The following is a 19,188-nucleotide window of genomic DNA, read 5'->3' as shown; positions in this document are numbered from 1 at the left end:
AGAGACTGTATCCGACGTGGAGGGTCATTCTAATCACGTGAACTCATTTTAGCCGGAAGCTTAGTGTCAGGGCTGAACCACGTGATCAAAATCTAGGACAACTCATATAAGGTGTAGTCAGATCCTTGAACAACATTTATCGTTTTCTGACACAAAATTAGTACAGAAAAGCGGGTTGTACGGGTGGGCAGTTTTAAAGCCTACATTGCTCCGGTTGCTTGCGCAGAGTGTTGTCTATATCTCTGCTGTGGCACTGTAGCGGGTGTGAGCCCGCAGCAGCTGACGCTCTTGTCCGCACCTTAATCAACGTTTTGTTCTTGACACCAGACCAGGAAGTCAGATCGTGACGCCTACAAGCTAGCTGTTACCTTAAGCGATGACAGCAGAAAGGAATTCGAAAACAAGATACATGGTTGTAGTTTGATAGTAAACGACGCCATTTAAGAGCCGGAAAGCTAAGCTGAAAGATTCTAACTCTCGCATTTGACCTGGTTTACATTCAAGTCTGCTATCTAGCTTGTTATTTAGCCACCTGGAAGGATTGACGCTCCCTAGTATTAGCAGCTAGTTACCGCTAGCGAGTCAGCGATGGCGGTGGGGCACAGAGTCTGCTTTGTGGCTGGATTTTTATTCATATTACTTCTGCCTGGGTGCGAAGCAAGAATACACAAGCTTACATTGACGGTAAGGCAACAAATTATGACAGCGCTAGCTCGGGAGCTAATGGCGTGTTGTTTTCCTCTGCTCCCGTCGAGCGTCTTACTACTCAATTCGTATGTTGTAATTAATTCTAATGGCAGAGGACAGTCCAAACATAATGTCGCGTTGGGTTTTGTTATGGGCGCACGAGAAAAGCTACCAAAGCTTCTTAAATCTGAGTCTTAGGAGACATGTTTACTGACTGAACCACAACAGCTGAGCTCTACTTGTTTGTTCTTACAACCAGAATGAAATTCGCCACACCATCGACCTCAACGACTTTGGCTTCTACGCTAACGGAACTCTGGATGTCTACCTGCATTCACTGCAAGTCCCGGAGACTTCAGTGGACTTCAGCAAGTACCCAGTAAGTCCGGTGTGTGTGTTTGGTTATATGCGGTGGTTCATTGACCTTTCTTTTCAACAGGTGGCATTGTGTTCTTCAAAACGATAGAATTGAATTACAAAAAGAAAGATAATAATAATAATAATAATAATAATAATAATAATAATAATAATAATAAAAAAAAAAGCAGGAACAAATTCAAGCTAGAGGTAATGTTGTACCAGGCAGTACCGTTAGATGTACGGTTTTATATATTAATATGAAATGGCACATCTATTACAGATGTGCAATTCCATTTCTATTTATCATTTGTTTGCATAAAACCTTTAAATCTGAGGCCACATTTGAATACAACTATGTCAAAATGTTCTCCAGCCTCTCCATAAATGTAAATCCACATCTGTAATTCGGGACAGGTGCATCAACAGTTGTTTGACTTTGAATATGAAAAATAAAAATAAAAACAACTAGCAGTCCTGTAAAGACCCATGAAACTTATCATATGTGGTCAAACTAAAACAAAAGTTGAATGAAAAGAACATTTTCTTCATCTTTGTTACTAAGAATTTCACTCAAAATATGCCTTTTGGACAGAGACTCAAAATTAATGCGTGATTGGAAATGAAGGCTCTGAGTTTGCGTTACTTTATCTGTGGAATTTTTCAGTTTTTGTTAATAATTGTACAGCCTCTTGGGTTTTAATAAACAGGTTCACCGTAGCAGATCCATAATCAAACCCACAGTCGCTGTCCATTTTGTGTAAATGGACAGCAAATTATAATCATCAACAGGTTTAATTAATTAAAAAAAAATTTTTAACACTGAGGTTTTGAAGGGAAAAAATGTAACTATATGTTTGTTAACTGCTTGTTAAAGAATTAATATCTTGACTCGATTAGGCTGCAGACAGAGTTAATGAAGTATTTTTGGCCCAGCTAACATATTTGTGTTGTTATTTTGTGGATTCTCTATGTAATGTGGCAATATTTTCTTCTATTTTTGTATATTTTATACAGTGTGTAAAGTGTTTGTTAGGTTTACCTAAAAGATTAATTCTGTTCATCTGGATGTAGCGTTTTCACTGAGAAAACTGTTTCGTCACTCATCCAAGTGACTTCTTCAGTGTCAGCTGACTCCAGGTTTCCCCAACTTTATAAACAGTACATTTGCACAATGACTGAAACTAGCACCACTCATGAAGGCCAAAGATCAGTGGTTATGAGAATTTGCATATTCATTATCAGGAGACTGACCTCACAGCCCAGAACATCTTTTTAGCAAAGATTTCTATTTATCTTGGTACAGAAGCAAAAATAATGAATAGAAACAAAATAAACAGACAACAAAATTGGTCTCAGAACCATTTATCAGGCTAATAGTTCATTTAAAACAAAAGGATTCAATCTGACCTTTTTTCAAATTTTATTTATTTATTTTTCCCCAATGATTCATCAGACTGAAGGACTAATGAGCTAAAACATAAATGAAATCCATCCAGTTATTCACATTTCATTAGAACGGCCACTTCTCCTACAGTATTAATCAGGATTTAATCAAACCATCACGCAACGATCATCTAATGGGTCTTCACCTGAATTACTCAGCTGCAAGGTCTCAACAAAATGTGCTGTTTTGTGGGGAACAGCCTGTTAATTGTGACTATTCATGGGTCAGATGAGCTACTACGTCGCTGACATTTTTTGTTGTTTTTGTTTTTGTTGTTTTGTTTGTTTTGGGTTTTTTTTTTTTTTTTAAATATAGGGAAAAAACATACAATGAAAGTATGCATGAACATTGCCTTTAATAAGCCTCTCTTCCTAGACAGTTGTTGTTAAACATTCGAGTGCACTGTAAGCAGTGTGACCGCTGAAGTAATGTAGTGGAGTGCTCGAAACAACAGTGAGTCGGGCTAACCTGACACAAAAGTCATGAAGCAGCAGCAGTGAGCTCATCAACCTTTGGTCTTGTGTTTGCGATGGTGTCAAGTGTCATGTTTTAAGAGCTGATTTGACAGTAAAAACTTGCAGATTGAGTTAGTGTGATAAAATATGTGTTATAAAATAAATAGAGATTTGAATCAGCTGCTTTTAACCCTACTGATTAACGTAATCCCACTTTCTTAAGGTTGGGTTCAGCCTGTCCAGATCGCGTGTTAATGGAGTCTTGTCCTACACAGTAAGTACATCACCATAAATATTTCTGTCAGCATTGTACATCATTATTTTCAGACCTTTCAAAATCAGTTGTGCAATTATGTAGGACAAGGACGGCCTTTTGTTGAAATGCACTTATGAAAGTTTTGTTATTATGAATACAGGTGTTGAGTGAGTGTTTGTGTGACGTTTCCCCCTCTAGGCAGAGGATTTGAAGAAATGTCTGCTCACTCAAAATGCGACCAGTGCCGAGCCTCTCATTCGTTTTCTCATTAATATCAAGAACCAAAGGTGTGGATGTTTCAGCACTAATATTCAAAAATGTTTGTTACAGTGCCGTCGGCAGCTCAGTGTGTGGAGGCTAACTGTATAATTTGTGTTTGTGTAGCGTCAGTGTGGATGCTGTGAATAAACAAGACAACATACTGATTGCGAAGGAAAAGGTTGAAGCAGATAAAGGTTAGTGTTGGCCACACAAATACCAAAATTTGGATTTTGCTTCCTTCAGTGGCATCATTTAAACAAAGTACACTTTAAATTTCTATCCCACCCCAAAAACAATTCTATTTAAAGTGTTCTATTAAAGGCTTGTCTTTATTTATTTTTTGATAAAGAGAAGAGTAACTCAGATGTATTCATCAAGGTTCTTCTGTTTTTGTGATAAAGGAGCAGGTCTTAAGAAGTGTTTGTTTATGGTATTTACATAATATGTCAAATGTAAGATAATTTCATAGTCTCTGATATATTTTACACAGTGTAAGGATTTTCATCAAATGCACTTGTAGCTCTTTCCCACTAGTACTTACTCTGCTCGACTCGACTCTGTTTTTATCATTTGCCATCACAGTCGAGTGTCAACCAATGTGCGTGGGATCTTCATAACAACGTGGCTGAAAGTGCTGTTACGTCATTTATATGTGGAACAAACGGCACAACAATGGCGGGCGTCGAAGCGATTTGTATAGCTACTATTCAGCGTGTGGCTTTTTGTCACAGTCTGGGACCACAGTGTTGATTTTTGTGAACAAGACGCTCTCACGACTCAAACACTGACATCACTGACTAACCAATCGGTGTTATGCAGTCTGTTAACATCATTTTTGGATCACCTCTGATTTGTGTGGAACTCCGGCTGAGTAGGCACTAAAAAAAGTACCTGGTACTACAAGCCTAAGCCGAGTCAAGTAGGTACTAGTGGAAAGAGGCATTGCTATTATACTGTCCTTTGTTTTCATTCGACTTTGCCTTTGTTTTTGTTTTCTTGATATGAAAGCATCCACCTGTGTATAGAATGCTCGGAATAAACTAAATTTCTACCTTTGTGCCTGGCATCTGCACTTGTGCTCTGTAGATCAGGAGAAAGTCAAACGTGATTCAGAACAACAATCAAAAAATCAGGATAAGTCAGCGGAGCACCAAGACAAACGGGGCGATGACAAGAAACCAGAGCAGGCTGTGCAGAACCCTGAAGCTGTTAACGTGACAGGGACATTCAATGTATGTTTTTCTTGTTTTTTGTTATTTTGGTCTATTTTTAGTTTGATTTTAATCCCAAAATTAATTTCTACGCTGTATTTCATTTTAGCTAAGCAGTCGCCACCATGTGACTTTAGATTTGGAAAAAAACGGCAGCATCTACAGCTTCAGTGTAAGAAAATCCTCCTTATCCAGTATGCTCAGGCATGTTTAAGGGCAGGATTGTCTCTGACAGGAAGTGTTTTCTCTTTCTCTCAACAGTTCCGCATACGGTTTGGCTCAGAGGCGGAGGGCCTGTACAGCTTGAAGTTCCACTACTGTCGAAACAGCGATCCGGGATTTAACGAGCCCTACTCGTTTGCAGTGAGTTGAGTATTTTTGAGTTTATAAAATGCACACTCACGTGCGTGTGTCTGCTTACCATGTTGCGTGCATCACAGGTTGAAGTGAGGGAGAAGAATCCCCATGGCTTCCTCTCTGCAGCGGAAATCCCTCTGCCTCGCCTTTATCTTTATATGGCTGGAGTTTTCTTCATTGCTGCTCTGGTCTGGGTGTACAATCTCATGAAGCACAGGTACACGGGCACAATGAAGTAATAGTGAACCACACTGTTTTGCAGGATTGGAAATTAAAAAAAAAAAAAATTACTTGCATAATCTGGGAAGCTCTTGCTACAAAGTGTATGATGGAAGAATACGGTTAGGGCCACTGGCTCATATGACCCCATACTAAAGTGAACACAGTTTGTAGTGTTTATTGTTATAATCACTCTAACATGAAGCATGACAATATTTGCTAATTGACACTAATTAGATCATTAAGCATAGGATCCTGTTCACACCTCAGTGGAAGACTGTGGCACAGTCACTGTTTTACAGTGGGTGTTGAGTAACTTCAAGTACTTCACACTCACTACAAGGAACTTTTAGTTTATAAAGTTTAAAAAAAAAAAGACTTTGGCTTCTTTGACACATCATACTTGACAACGCAGCCCAAATACATTTTTTAAGAAGATATCTGAAGTATTTGCTCCAATCATGACAGTGAAAGAGCACTAGCTACCACTGGCCTTCCTCTAGATCCCACTAGTGCCCCGCAGGACTCTACAGACATGCCCATAGATGCTGCAGCCTTCCCACTAAAGGAACATAAAGCAGGTTTACAGTGAGTGATTTACTAAAACGTGTTGTCCTTTAGCCAACTTGGCAGCTATAGCTCTGGCAGAGTGTTCTGCTGTGGCTTACTGTTGCTCTGGAAGTGCTCATAGCCCAGAATATAAGGAAGAAAGAAGGAAAATTGAGTTACAGAATAAAAACATGCGACCCCATGAACTGCTGGATTTATTAAAGATGGCTGAAACGCTTTCTGTGCTGACATGGCTCGAGCTTAGCTAACAGGTTTGCATTCCCAAAAAAAAAGACAGACTAACAAAACTGAGCTGCAGAGGTCATACAGTATCCTGCCCCAAAGCATTTGCCCAACATTTTCAATTGCTTGACTAAAATTTACATCATAACTAATTATTTGGATGAACCTTAAGCAGTAGGAATAAAAGCATTTCCTGCAGTGTTTAAACATCTCTCTTCTGTGCTTGTTTGCAGTTACAGTGTGTTCAAGATCCACTGGCTGATGGCAGCGCTAGCCTTCACAAAGTCCATGTCACTGGTTTTCCACAGTGTAAGTGCATCACCACCACAGCACAGTCTTGAGTTTGAATCCTCTCATAAAAAGAGACTCACTGAATTCTGCCTCTGTCCCCGTCTCTCTCAGATCAACTATTACTTCATCAACACTAAGGGGCATCCTATTGAGGGCTGGGCCATCATGTATTATATAACACACCTGTAAGCAGAACCTCAGCAGAATCGGCGTCTTAGCCTAGGTTGTATTTGATTTGTATTACACACAAAAAATGTTTGTATCCTTCCCAGGCTAAAGGGGGCGCTCCTGTTCATCACACTGGCGCTGATTGGTACCGGCTGGGCTTTCGTGAAATACATCCTGTCCGACAAGGAGAAGAAGATCTTCATGATCGTCATTCCTCTGCAGGTGAGCAGCAAATCAAATGGTGTTTGGGTGATTTTTATGTGTATTTGCTTTGATGGCTCGCCGGTCGTGCTGCAGGTCCTGGCTAACGTCGCATACATCATCATCGAGTCTACAGAGGAGGGCTCCAGCGAGTACTACGTGTGGAAGGAGATCCTCTTTCTGGTGGACCTTATCTGCTGTGGAGCCATCCTTTTCCCTGTTGTGTGGTCAGTGTGATATCTGTTATTGAATTACATTTTAGTCCCAAATTAGTTTTGGGGGCTAGTGTTTAAAGTTACTAAGATTTCTGGGATAAGAGGATCAGTATGGGAAAGTGGAGCATGTTTGATAGAGTAGAACGCCCAGAATAATTCAACTTCATGAAAAAAATGAGAGGGGACCAAAAGCATTGCCGTCCAGCCCTGCCTACTTGATGAAACAGTCATGAAAATTTTCAGTTTGAAGTTATGAAACAAGAGATAAGTAGTTTCTTGTAATTCGAAATGAACTTTGTGTTACGTGGTGTATGCATGCAAGTTTGCCCCAAATAGCAGATTCATTGTATAACACGTCTCTGTCTTTAAAGGTCAATCCGTCACCTACAAGAGGCTTCTAGCACCGATGGCAAAGGTGAGTCCTGCTGCAACTACAGGGCTTTAATAGGTGGAGAGGTTTTGTTCTGTGTTTAACTTGGTGCATGTTTCTTTCAGCTGCCATGAATTTGGAGAAGCTCAAGCTCTTCCGCCATTATTATGTGATGGTAAGAAGGCCAGTATTTTGCTGTTGTTCTGTGACCCTCCATTCATCTGAACAATCGGACCAGTAATAGATTTACCAGTTACACTGAAAACTTGCCTCTGACAATGTTTTTTAGCAAAGCAAAATTAATCCTGAGGAAAAGGAAGATTTTAGTGTGATTGATATTTTTTTTTGTTTAACCGTGCAAATTTAAAGAGTTCTTACTGAAATGTTTTCTGTCATTTTAGATCGTGTGTTACATCTACTTTACAAGGATCATAGCCATTCTGCTCAAATTCACTATGCCTTTCCAGTGGCAGTGGTGCTATGAGGTAAGACGATGACGGTGCAGCTACAGCAGTTGTTTGAAAAAAGTCGAGGACGGTCTGTGCTCTCTGAATCAACAATGACTGGCAATACTTGCCTGATGTGAGCTGGTATAAATCTGCCAGCACATTACTTATTTAAAGCCCTTTATTAAAGAGCACTGTATTCCCCTCTGAGGCCTGATGGGATATTAGCGTTGCTTGAAGAATGTGAAACAGTGCATATGTTAAAAAGGCCCTGTGCTACTTATTTGTTTGCAAAGAAATTTTCCGGATGTTGTGGACAGTGTTAAGACACTTTCTCCTGTCTGTTATTAAACGCACTGTTTCTTCTTCAGTTTCTGGTGGAGGTGTCGACTCTCATCTTCTTTGTGTTGACGGGCTACAAGTTTCGCCCAGCATCCAATAACCCCTATCTCCAGCTTCCCCAGGACGAGGACGACGTCGAGAATGATGAAGTGTAAGCGTGACACATCTGTATGAGCCCACACCTGGCATTTAAATAACTTATCCTGTTACTGAGTTCTTACCTGATTAATTTATACTTGGAGAAGTTATAGAAAGTAGCATGTCTTCAAAGTATGGTTGAAGTAGCCAAATCTCCGTATGAGTCTTTTATTGAGATTTGGTTTTTTGTCCTCATTAACACAAAGTGAAAACACTATGATATCGCATAGCATGTGTGCGGTGTGATCATAAATGAATATTGAAGAAAACATTACTTTATGAGTGATGGTGCTGAAAGAGCTGAAACTATTCTAGTGGTGCTGACTGTCTATTTAGTTCCATCACATAAGGAGGAGGCTCGTGTGGGTAATGTGTGGCTAAGCGTTTGTTTTTCTGTGATTTCCATAAGATTTAATAATTCCGACTGAACTAAGATGAAGGTTGAGAAAGTGTTTGCCATTAAAAGTGCTGCTGCTCTTCTGTTTGTGTCCAGAGTGACTGAGTCAGGTGCACTCGAGGGCATTTCCAAAGTCAAGAAGACGTCCAACGGACGCGATCGCCAGAAAGAGTCCACCTTGTGAGCAGGAAGCTGCATCTTTGGGAGCGGCCAACTAAACATCCCGAGGCCAGCTGACAGAAAGGGGTACACACACACACGGACCAAGGCTCCCCACTTCCAGTGACAGCTCTCCCATTGAAACTCTTTCTGTGGTTGCAGTGGTTGTGCCCACTGTCTGGCTATGCAAAAAAAAAAGAAACGGACTAACTTATTGGACGCTCTCTGTTTCCCTTAAATGCTCCACCTAAAAACTGAGAGGTACTGAGATACAACCACATGGACGGGTGGAGATATGAAAAGGAGCTCTGATGTTCTGTATGTTTCATTTCTCTCTCCCCCTCCAAAGATAATTTTTTAGACACTTTCTTTTGAGTGTGTTTATAGCAGCTATTTAAAACGGTACTTCTGCGAGCCTCTTAGCTGTAACTATTCCTGTGCAGAGTGTGTTTAGTGTGTGAGTGAAAGTGAGACGACACAGGATTTGGCTACCCCCGCCTCCCCACCCCAGTGACAATAGCCCATACTCAGGTGAAAGGCTAATCAGTATATTTCAAATTTAAGCATCCGTCTCGTGTTTCATTCCCATTGTTCACGGGTCATAAAAATCCCACTTTATCACCACACAGTACCGTAGGTTTTTTTTTTTCCTCTTACATGTATGATTTGTATATTGAAATATATGGTTAACAAGAAGTTGTATATTTCAATATAGATTGACTTATTACATATTGAAATGTTATATTTCAGTATTATTGTTGATGTTGGAGACTTAAGCGTTCCTCCCAGCCCGTCACTCGGACTGCTGCTGTAATTTAGTGCTTTAGTGGTTTGAGGACAACTCCAGTACACCTCTGTGAATACAACCAATATGGTGACATGTGAAGATGTAGGCAGATGAACAGTTTTTTTTTCTCTAAAATAAGCAGAGAAGTTTGCCCTCTGCGTTTTCAATGACGGCCTTGTTCTTTACAACCCCTCCCCCCCCATCTCTCGTTTGGCATTGCTGTGCCAACTGGGCAGAGAAGTGACCTAACTGATCATTTTTGAATTTGCCTGCTTTTGGTTTTACCTTTCTGCTCTTGATGTGAAGCTTATTTTATGAATTATTGGTTTGATATTAGGTTTTGAAAAGATCAGCAATGTGTGTGCAGCCAAACTGGGTGGATGGCCATTTGTAAATAAGACTGCTGACACAAAAGGAGGCACTTAACACTTTGCTGAGCAGTGCAGAGAGGCTTTGTGGAGCGCTTTAGACAGTTCGGGTTCAATCAGATTTTTTTTCCTCTTTTTGGATAGACAAACAGGTGTGGCGATGAGGAAAGACTACTGAGATTTTACTCCAATCACTCGGTGCAGGGATGACCCCAGTACCTTGGAGGGAAGGATTTAGCAGTGGGTGAAGTTCACTTTAGTTTCAGTGAAAACATTTTTTTAATTGTTACAGAGAGCTGTTTGGTGTCTGTATCAGCTGTCACAATAAAGTTCTGCAAAGTTCTCCGATTACACTGTTATGTATATGTCATTTTTGGGGTTTTAAACTGCATAGCTTGCACTAAAATAATCAAGATGGGAAAAGAATTGTGCTCCAAGCATGAAGAAAAGTGGGGAACCTGCAGAAGGAGTCACATTTGCCCCGAGCTTTGGCTCCTCCTGTGCCTGGTAAAGGGGCACCGACTTGACGGAGCTCCTTCAGAGGCCCACACATTCAGCTGCTGTCTGCACACACACAGTAGTACTCTGCATGAGTCAGCTGATTGTGATGCTTACAACATGTTGAGGGTCTGACCTGCTGTTTCTTCATTTACATGATATGTAAAGTAACTACTGAGCAGGTTTTGCATGACAGCCGCCAAACCTTTCCTGCCCATCTGTTTATTTAAATTACATCTGCCTCAACGTTAAAGGTGATTTATGGTACTCTCGTGCTTCACATCATGTAGTTCTTTAAGTACAGTGACTTCGTGTTCAAGAAAAAAGTTTGAGATTATCTGAGCTTTGTGACATTTTGTATTATCCTGCTGGAAACAGCAATCAGAAGATGCATACCATCTGGTCAGAAAGGTATTGACCTGGTCAGCAACAGTACTCAGGTAGGCTGTGGTGTTTAACTGGTGCTCAGTTGCCACCAAGGGGTCCAAAGAGTTCAATGCTTTGGACTTTCAGCAGGTCATCTTGACGATGCTTTCATGCCTAAATGCACCTAAATGCTTGAAAATGTAAGGGAACTCTTTGAAAACACATTAGATCTCAATGAAGGCGAAAAATCAATGCAAGTTAGGAATACCTTCTTTTTCTTAACTTAGTAACATTTTTGCCCTTAAGAGCAAAATTAGATAGAACTAAACACTGGTTAAACACCAGACCCTGCTCTCTGACTTCCTCCTGAGGTTCATTCGAAGAGTTCCTGCAGTGGGAAATTACCTAAGTTAAGCAGATTTCTTGGGCAAAGTTGCAAAAATGAACCCATCCATGTAAAACAAACTAGTTAATAATGTAAATGTAAACTAGTACGCTATTTTATAAATGAAGCAACCCAAGGAATTATATCACCTTCAGCTTACTATGCACACACAATTACATTTTTTATTTTTTTTAAGCAGCAACATTTTGTACAGCAAGAATGGCAGTCATTTAATGTGGAGCAGCACACTCTGGGAGCAGTGGGCCGGACCAGTCAAACGCCCTTTCTGTCAGTGTAAAGATGTCCTGTTTATTTTTTTTTGTTACTGTTGGCCTAATGTTTAAAAATATATAGTGTAAATTGAAAAAAACAAACACTATAAGCACTGTTTCCTGTCATTGTCAATGGGGGATGTGTCCATCTGTAGGCAAAGCTGTAAAGCTAATGTGAATAAAGTTAAAAGTACAAAATCTAGCATGCCAGTGTATATATTTTCCAAAAGCCGAGTGGGCCGGATTGGAGTCTTTGCCGGAAGATTCTGGGCCCCGGGCCTTAAGTTTGTCACCCTTGCTGTAGAGCAGTATACATGTGGGATCTCCATCCTTACTTTAACCCTTGCTTGCACAGCAGGCAGTGATTCATTACTAATGGAAAATTTCGAAGCGGAAAAAACCCCAGAAACGGGATACAGTTGGCAGTCTCGAGGCTGCTCCGCCCCTCCGTTCTGCGAGCTGCAGGCAGACGCCGGTGCTCACTGCAGTCACTCCGCAGTGCATCCAGCATCAGACTGCAGTCTCCTCACACCGCGCCTCCCTGCGCTCCCCTGGCAGGTGGACACTTATAGAAGCACGCGGGGTCGCGACCATGTAAGTATCATCTCGAGTATCTTCTAGTTTAAGAAACCGTTCGGTGATGGTGATGTTTGTGATAGTAGTTGACTGTTATTTTGCAGGAGTTTTTGCGGCGTTGCGCACAGGTAAAGTTGATTTGTTTGCGTCATCGTTTATCGGCTGCAGGAAAATGCATTTCAAGCTGCTCTAATACATCAGTGTTAATAATAATAATAAAAAACAATGAAGATCACCGATGAGCTCATTTGGATACAGTCCGCCCGGTTACTACATCACCTGTATCTGTGAAACGCCCTTCCTCTTTAACGCCTTTTTTGTAAAGTTGGAATAAAATTAGGATCTGAACAGGTTGTGATCACAGCGGGATGCGATGAGCTGCCGATCCCGGTTCTTCCTTGACCTCGAAATGCCTTTGGATTGATTTAGAAAAGACCCAGCCTGATGATGCAGCAGATTCCTTCGCTCTCTCCCTGTTTGCGTCGCACTGAGGCAGGAAAACGTGTCCTGTTTCACCTCCGCAGTGCAAACACGCCAGGATGCAGCACAGCAGGCCAACTCCGATTTCTGCAGTCTAGCACCTTTAAAAAAAAAAAAAAAAAAAAAATCTGTCGTTATCATTGTCTTTCATTTTAGAACAGCAGTCCTTTGATTATTTAGAGAAACTGTAGAGTTATTTTACCCACACAACATCCTTTCGCTACAAAATCATTAATGCTGTTTCTTTCTTCATCACTCTTTTAACTTGTACACAGACAGTTCTCTTAGTTGTTTCCCATCAAATGATTCTTTGATACTCATGAGACTTTTTCCTCTTTGTTATGTAAATCATTTGCAAACATCATTGCCTTGTGTCCTCCCACAGGGCTTTCATCTCAATCTTTGCTATTCTGGCCCTTGTGGTCTCAGCTGAAGGCAGTGTTGGGTAGGTGGAACGCTTCGTGCAGATTGCATTACAAACCTATGATGGCACTGAAATGTTCCGGTTTCAGTTCCACGCTATGGTTTTCAAACATGGCTTTAAAGTGGAGGTTTGTGTCCTCTCAAGGAGGAAACTTTATTCTTTTATCAGTTATTTACAAGTTTCTGACCACTTATAAAATGTGTTCAATGTGCTGCCCATTGTGTTGGATTGTCAATGCAACCTTCTTCTCCCACTCTGCACACACTGATAGCAACACCGCAGGAGAAATGCCAGCACAGGCATCCAGTATCCGTAGTTTCAGGTGCTGCACATCTTCACACCGTAGACAATTGCCTTCAGATGACCCCAAAGATAAAAGTCTAAGGGGGTCAGATCAGGAGACCTTAGGGGCCATTCAACTGGCCCACGACGACCAGTCCACTTTCCAGGAAACTGTTCATCTAGGAATGCTTGGACCTGGCACCCATAATGTGGTGGTGCACCATCCTGCTGGAAAAACTCAGGGAACGTGCCAGCTTCAGTGCATAAAGAGGGAAACACATCATCATGTAGCAATTTCAAATATCCAGTGGCCTTGAGGTTTCCATTGATGAAGAATGGACCCACTATCGTTGTACCCCATATACCACACCAAACCATCACTTCTGTTGTTCTAACAGTTTTGGAGGGATCCATCCAATGTGGGTTAGTGTCAGACCAATAGCGGTGGTTTTGTTTGTTAACTTCACCATTCACATAAAAGTTTGCCTCATCACTGAACAAAATCTTCTGCATGAACTGAGGGTCCTGTTCCAATTTTTGTTTTGCCCATTCTGCAAATTCTGTGCGCCGATCTGGGTCAGCCTCGCTGAGATGCGGCAGTAGCTGGAGTTTGTAAGGGTGCCATTTGTGAGTAGCTAATATCCGCTGAAGGGATGTTCGACTGATGCCACTCTCCAGTGACATGCGGCGAGTGCTACGCTGTGGGCTCTTGCTGAATGAAGCTAGGACAGCCACTGATGTTTCTTCATTAGTGACAGTTTTCTTGCGTCCACATTTTGGCAAATCCAACACTGAACCAGTTTCACGAAACTTAGCAAGCAGTTTGCTAACTGTAGCATGGGAGATGGGTGGTCTCGTAGGGTGTCTTGCATTGAAATCTGCTGCAATGACCCGGTTACTGCGTTCACCAGATATCAACACAATTTCGATCCGCTCCTCACGTGTTAACCTGTTCGACATATCAATGGCTGTGAACAAAGAGAAACTTGTAAATAACTCATGAAAGAATAACGTTACGTTGAAACCAAGCACACCATTGTTTTTCTTGTGACATTACCAATAAGTTTGATGTGTCACATGGCCCTCTTCCTATTGAAAAAACAAAAGTTGTATCCAAGATGGCCGACTTCCAAATGGCCACCATGGTCACCACCCACCTTGAGGAGTTTGCCCCCTCACATATACTAATGTGCCACAAACAGGACTTTAATATTACCAACCATTCCAATGTTATTATGGTGTATCCATATAAATGGCCCACCCTGTACATTGAATGTTTATGGAGCTTCATAGTAGGCACAAGTCAGCTGAATTCATCCCCAGTTTCTTTATGAACCTGACTTTTTCTGACCACGTAGCGCTGCTGGACAATTAATGTAATTTATCAGTGTTCTTGTTGCAGACCCAGTACCAACAGCAGCTACTGCACAGAGTCAAAGGAATGTCTGGAATATGAGCTGATCTGCAAAACGGATGAATATGAAGTGAGTGAAAGCTCTCAGCAGACAGCAGTGCAACACGCGTTTCCGACTCGTCAAGCTCGTATTTCTCACATACCGTGTGCTTATGCGCGTTCGTGTCCAGGTGCGGCACTACAGCCCCACTCGCTGGGTGTCAACAGATGCTGAAGCCTATTTCATGGGAGTGGGTGCGGCCATGGCTTTCAGGAGACTCTTCCAGTATATTACCGGAAGCAACGAAGGAGGTAAGAAGTCGATATACAGGAGGTCAAATTGAGCTTTGATGAAGTGCATCAGTGTTTGGAATGATGATGACGGTGGTCATTCAGGTGTCCAGATGGACATGACCGCTCCTGTCCTGGTCAAGATCCCAGAGAAGACCAAGATGTGGGAGCCTGCTATCTACACGCTCAACTTCCCACTGCCGTCAGCCTATCAGGACAACCCTCCAGCACCCACTAATGACAAGGTAAGCCCTCGAATTGCCCTTGCCTCTACTGAGGTCAAACGCTGTTTATCCTGCCGGTAACTGTGTAATTCAATCAGTGATTTTCAGCTTTCAGATCAATAGAGATCATTGACGAGTGCGCGGTACTTAGTGCGGCTGGCCCTGCTGCTGCTCTCACTCAGCAGAATAGAAATGCATAGTGCTGAGTCAGCAAGGCGCCAGTGCTCTCTGTGTTTTCTGATTCTTAACAGACGAATCAGCCAATCACATGGCAGGAACTCATGCGTGTAAGCATGTAGAGATGGCATCCGAATTTAAGTGAGCCAGACTACTTCAAGCTGACAGGAAGGCAACAGTAACTTAAATAACCGCTTGTTACAATCAAGGTTTTCAGAAGAGCATCTCTGAATGTACGTCACACTGAATCTTGAAGCAGATGCGCTATAGCAACACAAGACCACACCTGAAGTGCCATTCCTGTCAGCTAACAAATGGACACTCATCTGATCTCTGATCTGATGAGTCTCCATTTCTGCTGTAACATTCAGATGTTTGTTGTAAAAAAACACGAACACATGGATCCATCCCCCCCTGTGTCAGTGGTTTAGGGTGGTGGTTATGTGTGGGGGATACTTCTGTGCTGGAAAGAATTGGGGCGCAGTATAAGCAAGGTGTACCTACTAAGGCTTCCAGGTAGTGTGTGTATAACGTTACAATGATCAACACACTTGTTTCAAGCAGTTTATTTTTAAACTATCGACTCTGTGTGCTGTCAGTGACAGCAGATGGTCGTCTTAGTTCCACAGCTCTTGAGGACACGGGAGGCTTTTTAAGGCCCAGTGTAACAATTATTTTGAACAGTGTATCGTGCAAAATTTCTCTAGTTGATCCCACAAATAAAAGGATCAAATTGTATATAAGTGTAAGAGTTTCTATTATATATCTAAAGCTACTCTGCTGCCCTTCCACTTTGTTTTCCACATGTATTTCACTGTGCTGGATTCTTCTCTGCATCCATCGCACAGCTGTATTTCACTGAGATGCCAGAGATGGACGTGTACGTGAGGAGTTACGGAGGCTGGATGCTGTCGGTCACCTCCAGACTTCACGCCCACCTGCTGACCAAAGAGCTAACCAGAGTTCGAGCTTTGTACAACCACAGCTATCACTACGGAGTCGGCTACGACAGGTGCTACGCATGTCTCATTTCTAATTTTCTTTGAGGGAATCGCTCATGACTGTGTCATCATGTGGTTCTTTTTGCTCTAGTCCATGTTGTGCACTCATTAAACAGTATTATCTGGACTTGTACTGCTGCACAAGGCATCGTCGCCTACTTCCAACTTTTATGTTCATGTCTCTTCTTCGTTTCTTGTGCGTAGCCCCTTGAAGCTGTTGAACAGGCACAACGAGGTGTGGTACGTGGCCGAGGGCGAGCCAGTTTGCTCAGATCCACACGAGCCGACACCTGCGCACACACCCCGTCCGACTCCCACCAACTCGCCCACAGACTTCCCCTTCGAGCCTCTCCCAGACAGCCTCTCTGATTCCCCCTCACTCACTCCCTCCGACCTGTCCTCAAACACCACGTCCAACTCCACCTCACAGATGCCCTCTGACACACCCACTCTGTCCCCATCAAACACTCCACCCAGTTCTCCATCTGATCTGCCTGCTCAAGCTGCATTCAGCAATCCCCAAACGTCCACCCAGAACCTGCTGGAACCGGCATCCAACTCCTCCGATCCCACCTCTGTGAGCCCGTCGCTGGAGCCCCAGTCTGGCACCACTCTGTCGAACAGCGTGGCTACCAGCCCCGAGGAGACACCGGCCGACACTGAGCCTGTGGTCGAGCCAAACGATGCTCATTAGCAGCAGTCAGATGTGATTCAAGCAGCTTTTCCAGATATATTTCTATGTAATCTAAACAGAAAGCAAACAGTGGAGGTGCTTGAGTCTGCGTGTGACAGACGGACCTGCTGTTCCTCTCCTTTTCCTCCTTTTCTCACTATACCCCTACTTATGACACCGAGTGTTTAACTGTGTGTTCTATCGCAGCTTTGCACCTGCAGCTTCTCGAATCACTGATCACGTGCACTTCCACTTTGTCATTCCAATCTTATCCCACCGCTCCAGCGTAGATTTAAGTGAAATCTATGTATTAGTTAGAAGGTTAGTAATCTGAGTTATTGTGCTGGTTGATAGATGAAATGCTGGAACGAATTAATAGGCCAGACTTAATTATCTCAATGCTCAGTTTCACACTGAAGTTCTTAATATTTACTGCCTGGGTGCAACTTTCTAAAAGTTCATGCGTTCAACTTCTTCATCACTTTCGTGATGTATGTGGCAACATATTCATTTTGCATTTTCATTGGGATCTTTCTTGCAATCTTAGACACTAACTAATAATACAAACAGCTCCCAGATTATGACTTTGTATTTCACTTTTCTTTCCAGTATGTTGGCCCAGAAGAACCCCCAAAACTGCAGCCATATGATTTGTCAGCTCCAAACTTAGATCTGTGCAATCAAATATTTACCAAAAATACCTTTCCTTTGCAATACATTTAACCAGTATGTTATGGGAATTTATAGAGTAATCAAATTTCAACATTTATACCTGAACAGTATGATTGTTGAAAGTAAAACTGGACTCCTTGGCTCTGGCCTTTAGTTTTTCGATTAATGTTTCAAAACCTTTAAAATTACTTTCCCTGCTAAACTTGACCAAAAATAAGAAATGTTTTGTATGTTCTGTTACTTTAAAGTGGTCAGAAGTGTTTCTCACCACTAGGGGTTGCTGTAGAGCAGTGCTACGTCTCAAACTCTCTGAGCAATCTTGGTTCTGACAAGGTGGAACTACTGAAGTGGCCAGTTAGTGTATTTCTGGTAATCTCTATACATGTCCATATAGTACATGGTACTGTAAGCAAGGGTGATACAACAAGAGTGGTAACGGCTAATAATAATAATATGCCACATCTTTATCAGTAAAGAAGAAAGTCACTATCATTATGTTAACGTAAGCAGCTATTTAGCTTTGTGTGTGTTTTAGGGAGTAGGAGATCAGTGTTTCAGCCATCAAGGATGTAAACGTCTTGGTAAGAAATACTGAAAGTTAAAACTGTGTTTATCTTTGTTTAGCTTTTAGCCCAGCAGTGGCACTGCTTTGCAAACTGTCTGCTTAAGTGTGACCTACAGTTTCAACCAACTGCAGTAAGACTGCTCCAAAGATCTCAAAGAATCCCAGTTGATCAAACCAACGCAATAAAATTGACATGTTAATGAATTACATCCTCTATTGATGCATCTCTGAGCTACGTGCTGTATATATACACAATATATATACATTCTGTTTCTGATGAAGATGCAATAAAATAAACATGAACTCATGTTGGACTCATTTTGTTGCTGATGGTCTGGACTCCACTGACTAAAATGTTCAATTTTCCTTTTATTCATTTGTCAGTGAGCACAACTGAAGGGGAATCGACCCAAATGGTCTCCCACATGTATTCTGGTTCTGTTCACATGGAACGGCATCTCCCTTGCAACCAGGAGAAATGGATCAAAACCTATAAAAAAGCAAGGCTGGAGCGCACCTGCAGCCCTGTAGCAACTTTGTCAATATTTGTGGAGGAAAATAAGCAGTGAATGAGAATTTTATGAATGAATGAGAATAGTATTATATCGTTAGCAATGTATTGTGATAATATCATATCATGGGGTGTTTGGTGATTCCCACGTCAAAGCCAAGCACTGAGGTTGGCAACCTGCGGCTCACGAGCCACTGTACCGTAACCGTAAGCCTATTTATACATTTACTATGTATCATTAATACATGTACATTAATCTATCCTGTCCTAATTACATGTAACATCCTTGTTACCCGAGATTGCTGCTCTTTTTCTCCCTTCATTTGGAAGGAGCCACAACAGCGCTTTTGAAGCTGAAGGTTGCTAATGGCTGGCCTAGCCAATAGCGAGGCTCTAAAAGAGCCAATAAGCGACTTTAGGTCAGTTATATAAAATGATCTTGTCTTCTCAGTAAGATGAGGTCACATGCTGTAA

At 41.9% G+C, this 19,188-nt stretch overlaps 2 protein-coding genes across 2 annotated transcripts; both read left to right on the top strand.

Moving 5' to 3' along the window:
* Nucleotides 1-81: 81 nt before the first annotated feature.
* On the top strand, nt 82-8,971 carry gpr108 (G protein-coupled receptor 108). Its single transcript, XM_085409324.1, has 18 exons — nt 82-684; nt 947-1,066; nt 3,170-3,220; nt 3,401-3,489; nt 3,587-3,657; nt 4,550-4,695; nt 4,784-4,846; nt 4,936-5,037; nt 5,115-5,248; nt 6,276-6,351; nt 6,445-6,518; nt 6,606-6,723; nt 6,799-6,929; nt 7,289-7,332; nt 7,413-7,462; nt 7,689-7,772; nt 8,105-8,226; nt 8,707-8,971. Exons 1-18 carry the CDS (start codon nt 589-591, stop codon nt 8,792-8,794), a joined length of 1,659 nt encoding a protein of 552 aa, XP_085265450.1. The 5' UTR covers nt 82-588; the 3' UTR covers nt 8,795-8,971.
* Nucleotides 8,972-11,923: 2,952 nt separating this feature from the next.
* soul5l (heme-binding protein soul5, like) lies at nt 11,924-18,495 on the top strand. The gene is made up of 7 exons (XM_085408507.1): nt 11,924-12,039; nt 12,887-12,946; nt 14,610-14,691; nt 14,792-14,912; nt 14,997-15,136; nt 16,141-16,304; nt 16,498-18,495. Coding segments are annotated over exons 1-7 (1,059 nt in total). The 5' UTR covers nt 11,924-12,037; the 3' UTR covers nt 16,988-18,495.
* The last annotated feature ends 693 nt before the right edge of the window (nt 18,496-19,188 follow it).

This window comes from Rhamphochromis longiceps, linkage group LG6, assembly GCF_057381845.1.
Source record: "Rhamphochromis longiceps isolate RC_006_pf linkage group LG6, R_longiceps_female_GT1.1, whole genome shotgun sequence".
Classification (NCBI taxonomy): domain Eukaryota; kingdom Metazoa; phylum Chordata; class Actinopteri; order Cichliformes; family Cichlidae; genus Rhamphochromis; species Rhamphochromis longiceps.
This window is presented reverse-complemented; position numbering and strand designations above follow the sequence as displayed.

Excerpts from the sequence above, each read along its gene's own strand:
- gpr108 (XM_085409324.1), top strand. The coding sequence starts at position 589 with ATGGCGGTGGGGCACAGAGTCTGCTTTGTGGCTGGATTTTTATTCATA. Across the intron at positions 3,221-3,400 it reads ATGGAGTCTTGTCCTACACA|GCAGAGGATTTGAAGAAATG; the intron begins GTAAGTACATCA and ends TTCCCCCTCTAG. Across the intron at positions 4,696-4,783 it reads ACGTGACAGGGACATTCAAT|CTAAGCAGTCGCCACCATGT; the intron begins GTATGTTTTTCT and ends ATTTCATTTTAG.
- soul5l (XM_085408507.1), top strand. Across the intron at positions 14,692-14,791 it reads GCAAAACGGATGAATATGAA|GTGCGGCACTACAGCCCCAC; the intron begins GTGAGTGAAAGC and ends GTTCGTGTCCAG. Across the intron at positions 16,305-16,497 it reads TACGGAGTCGGCTACGACAG|CCCCTTGAAGCTGTTGAACA; the intron begins GTGCTACGCATG and ends TCTTGTGCGTAG.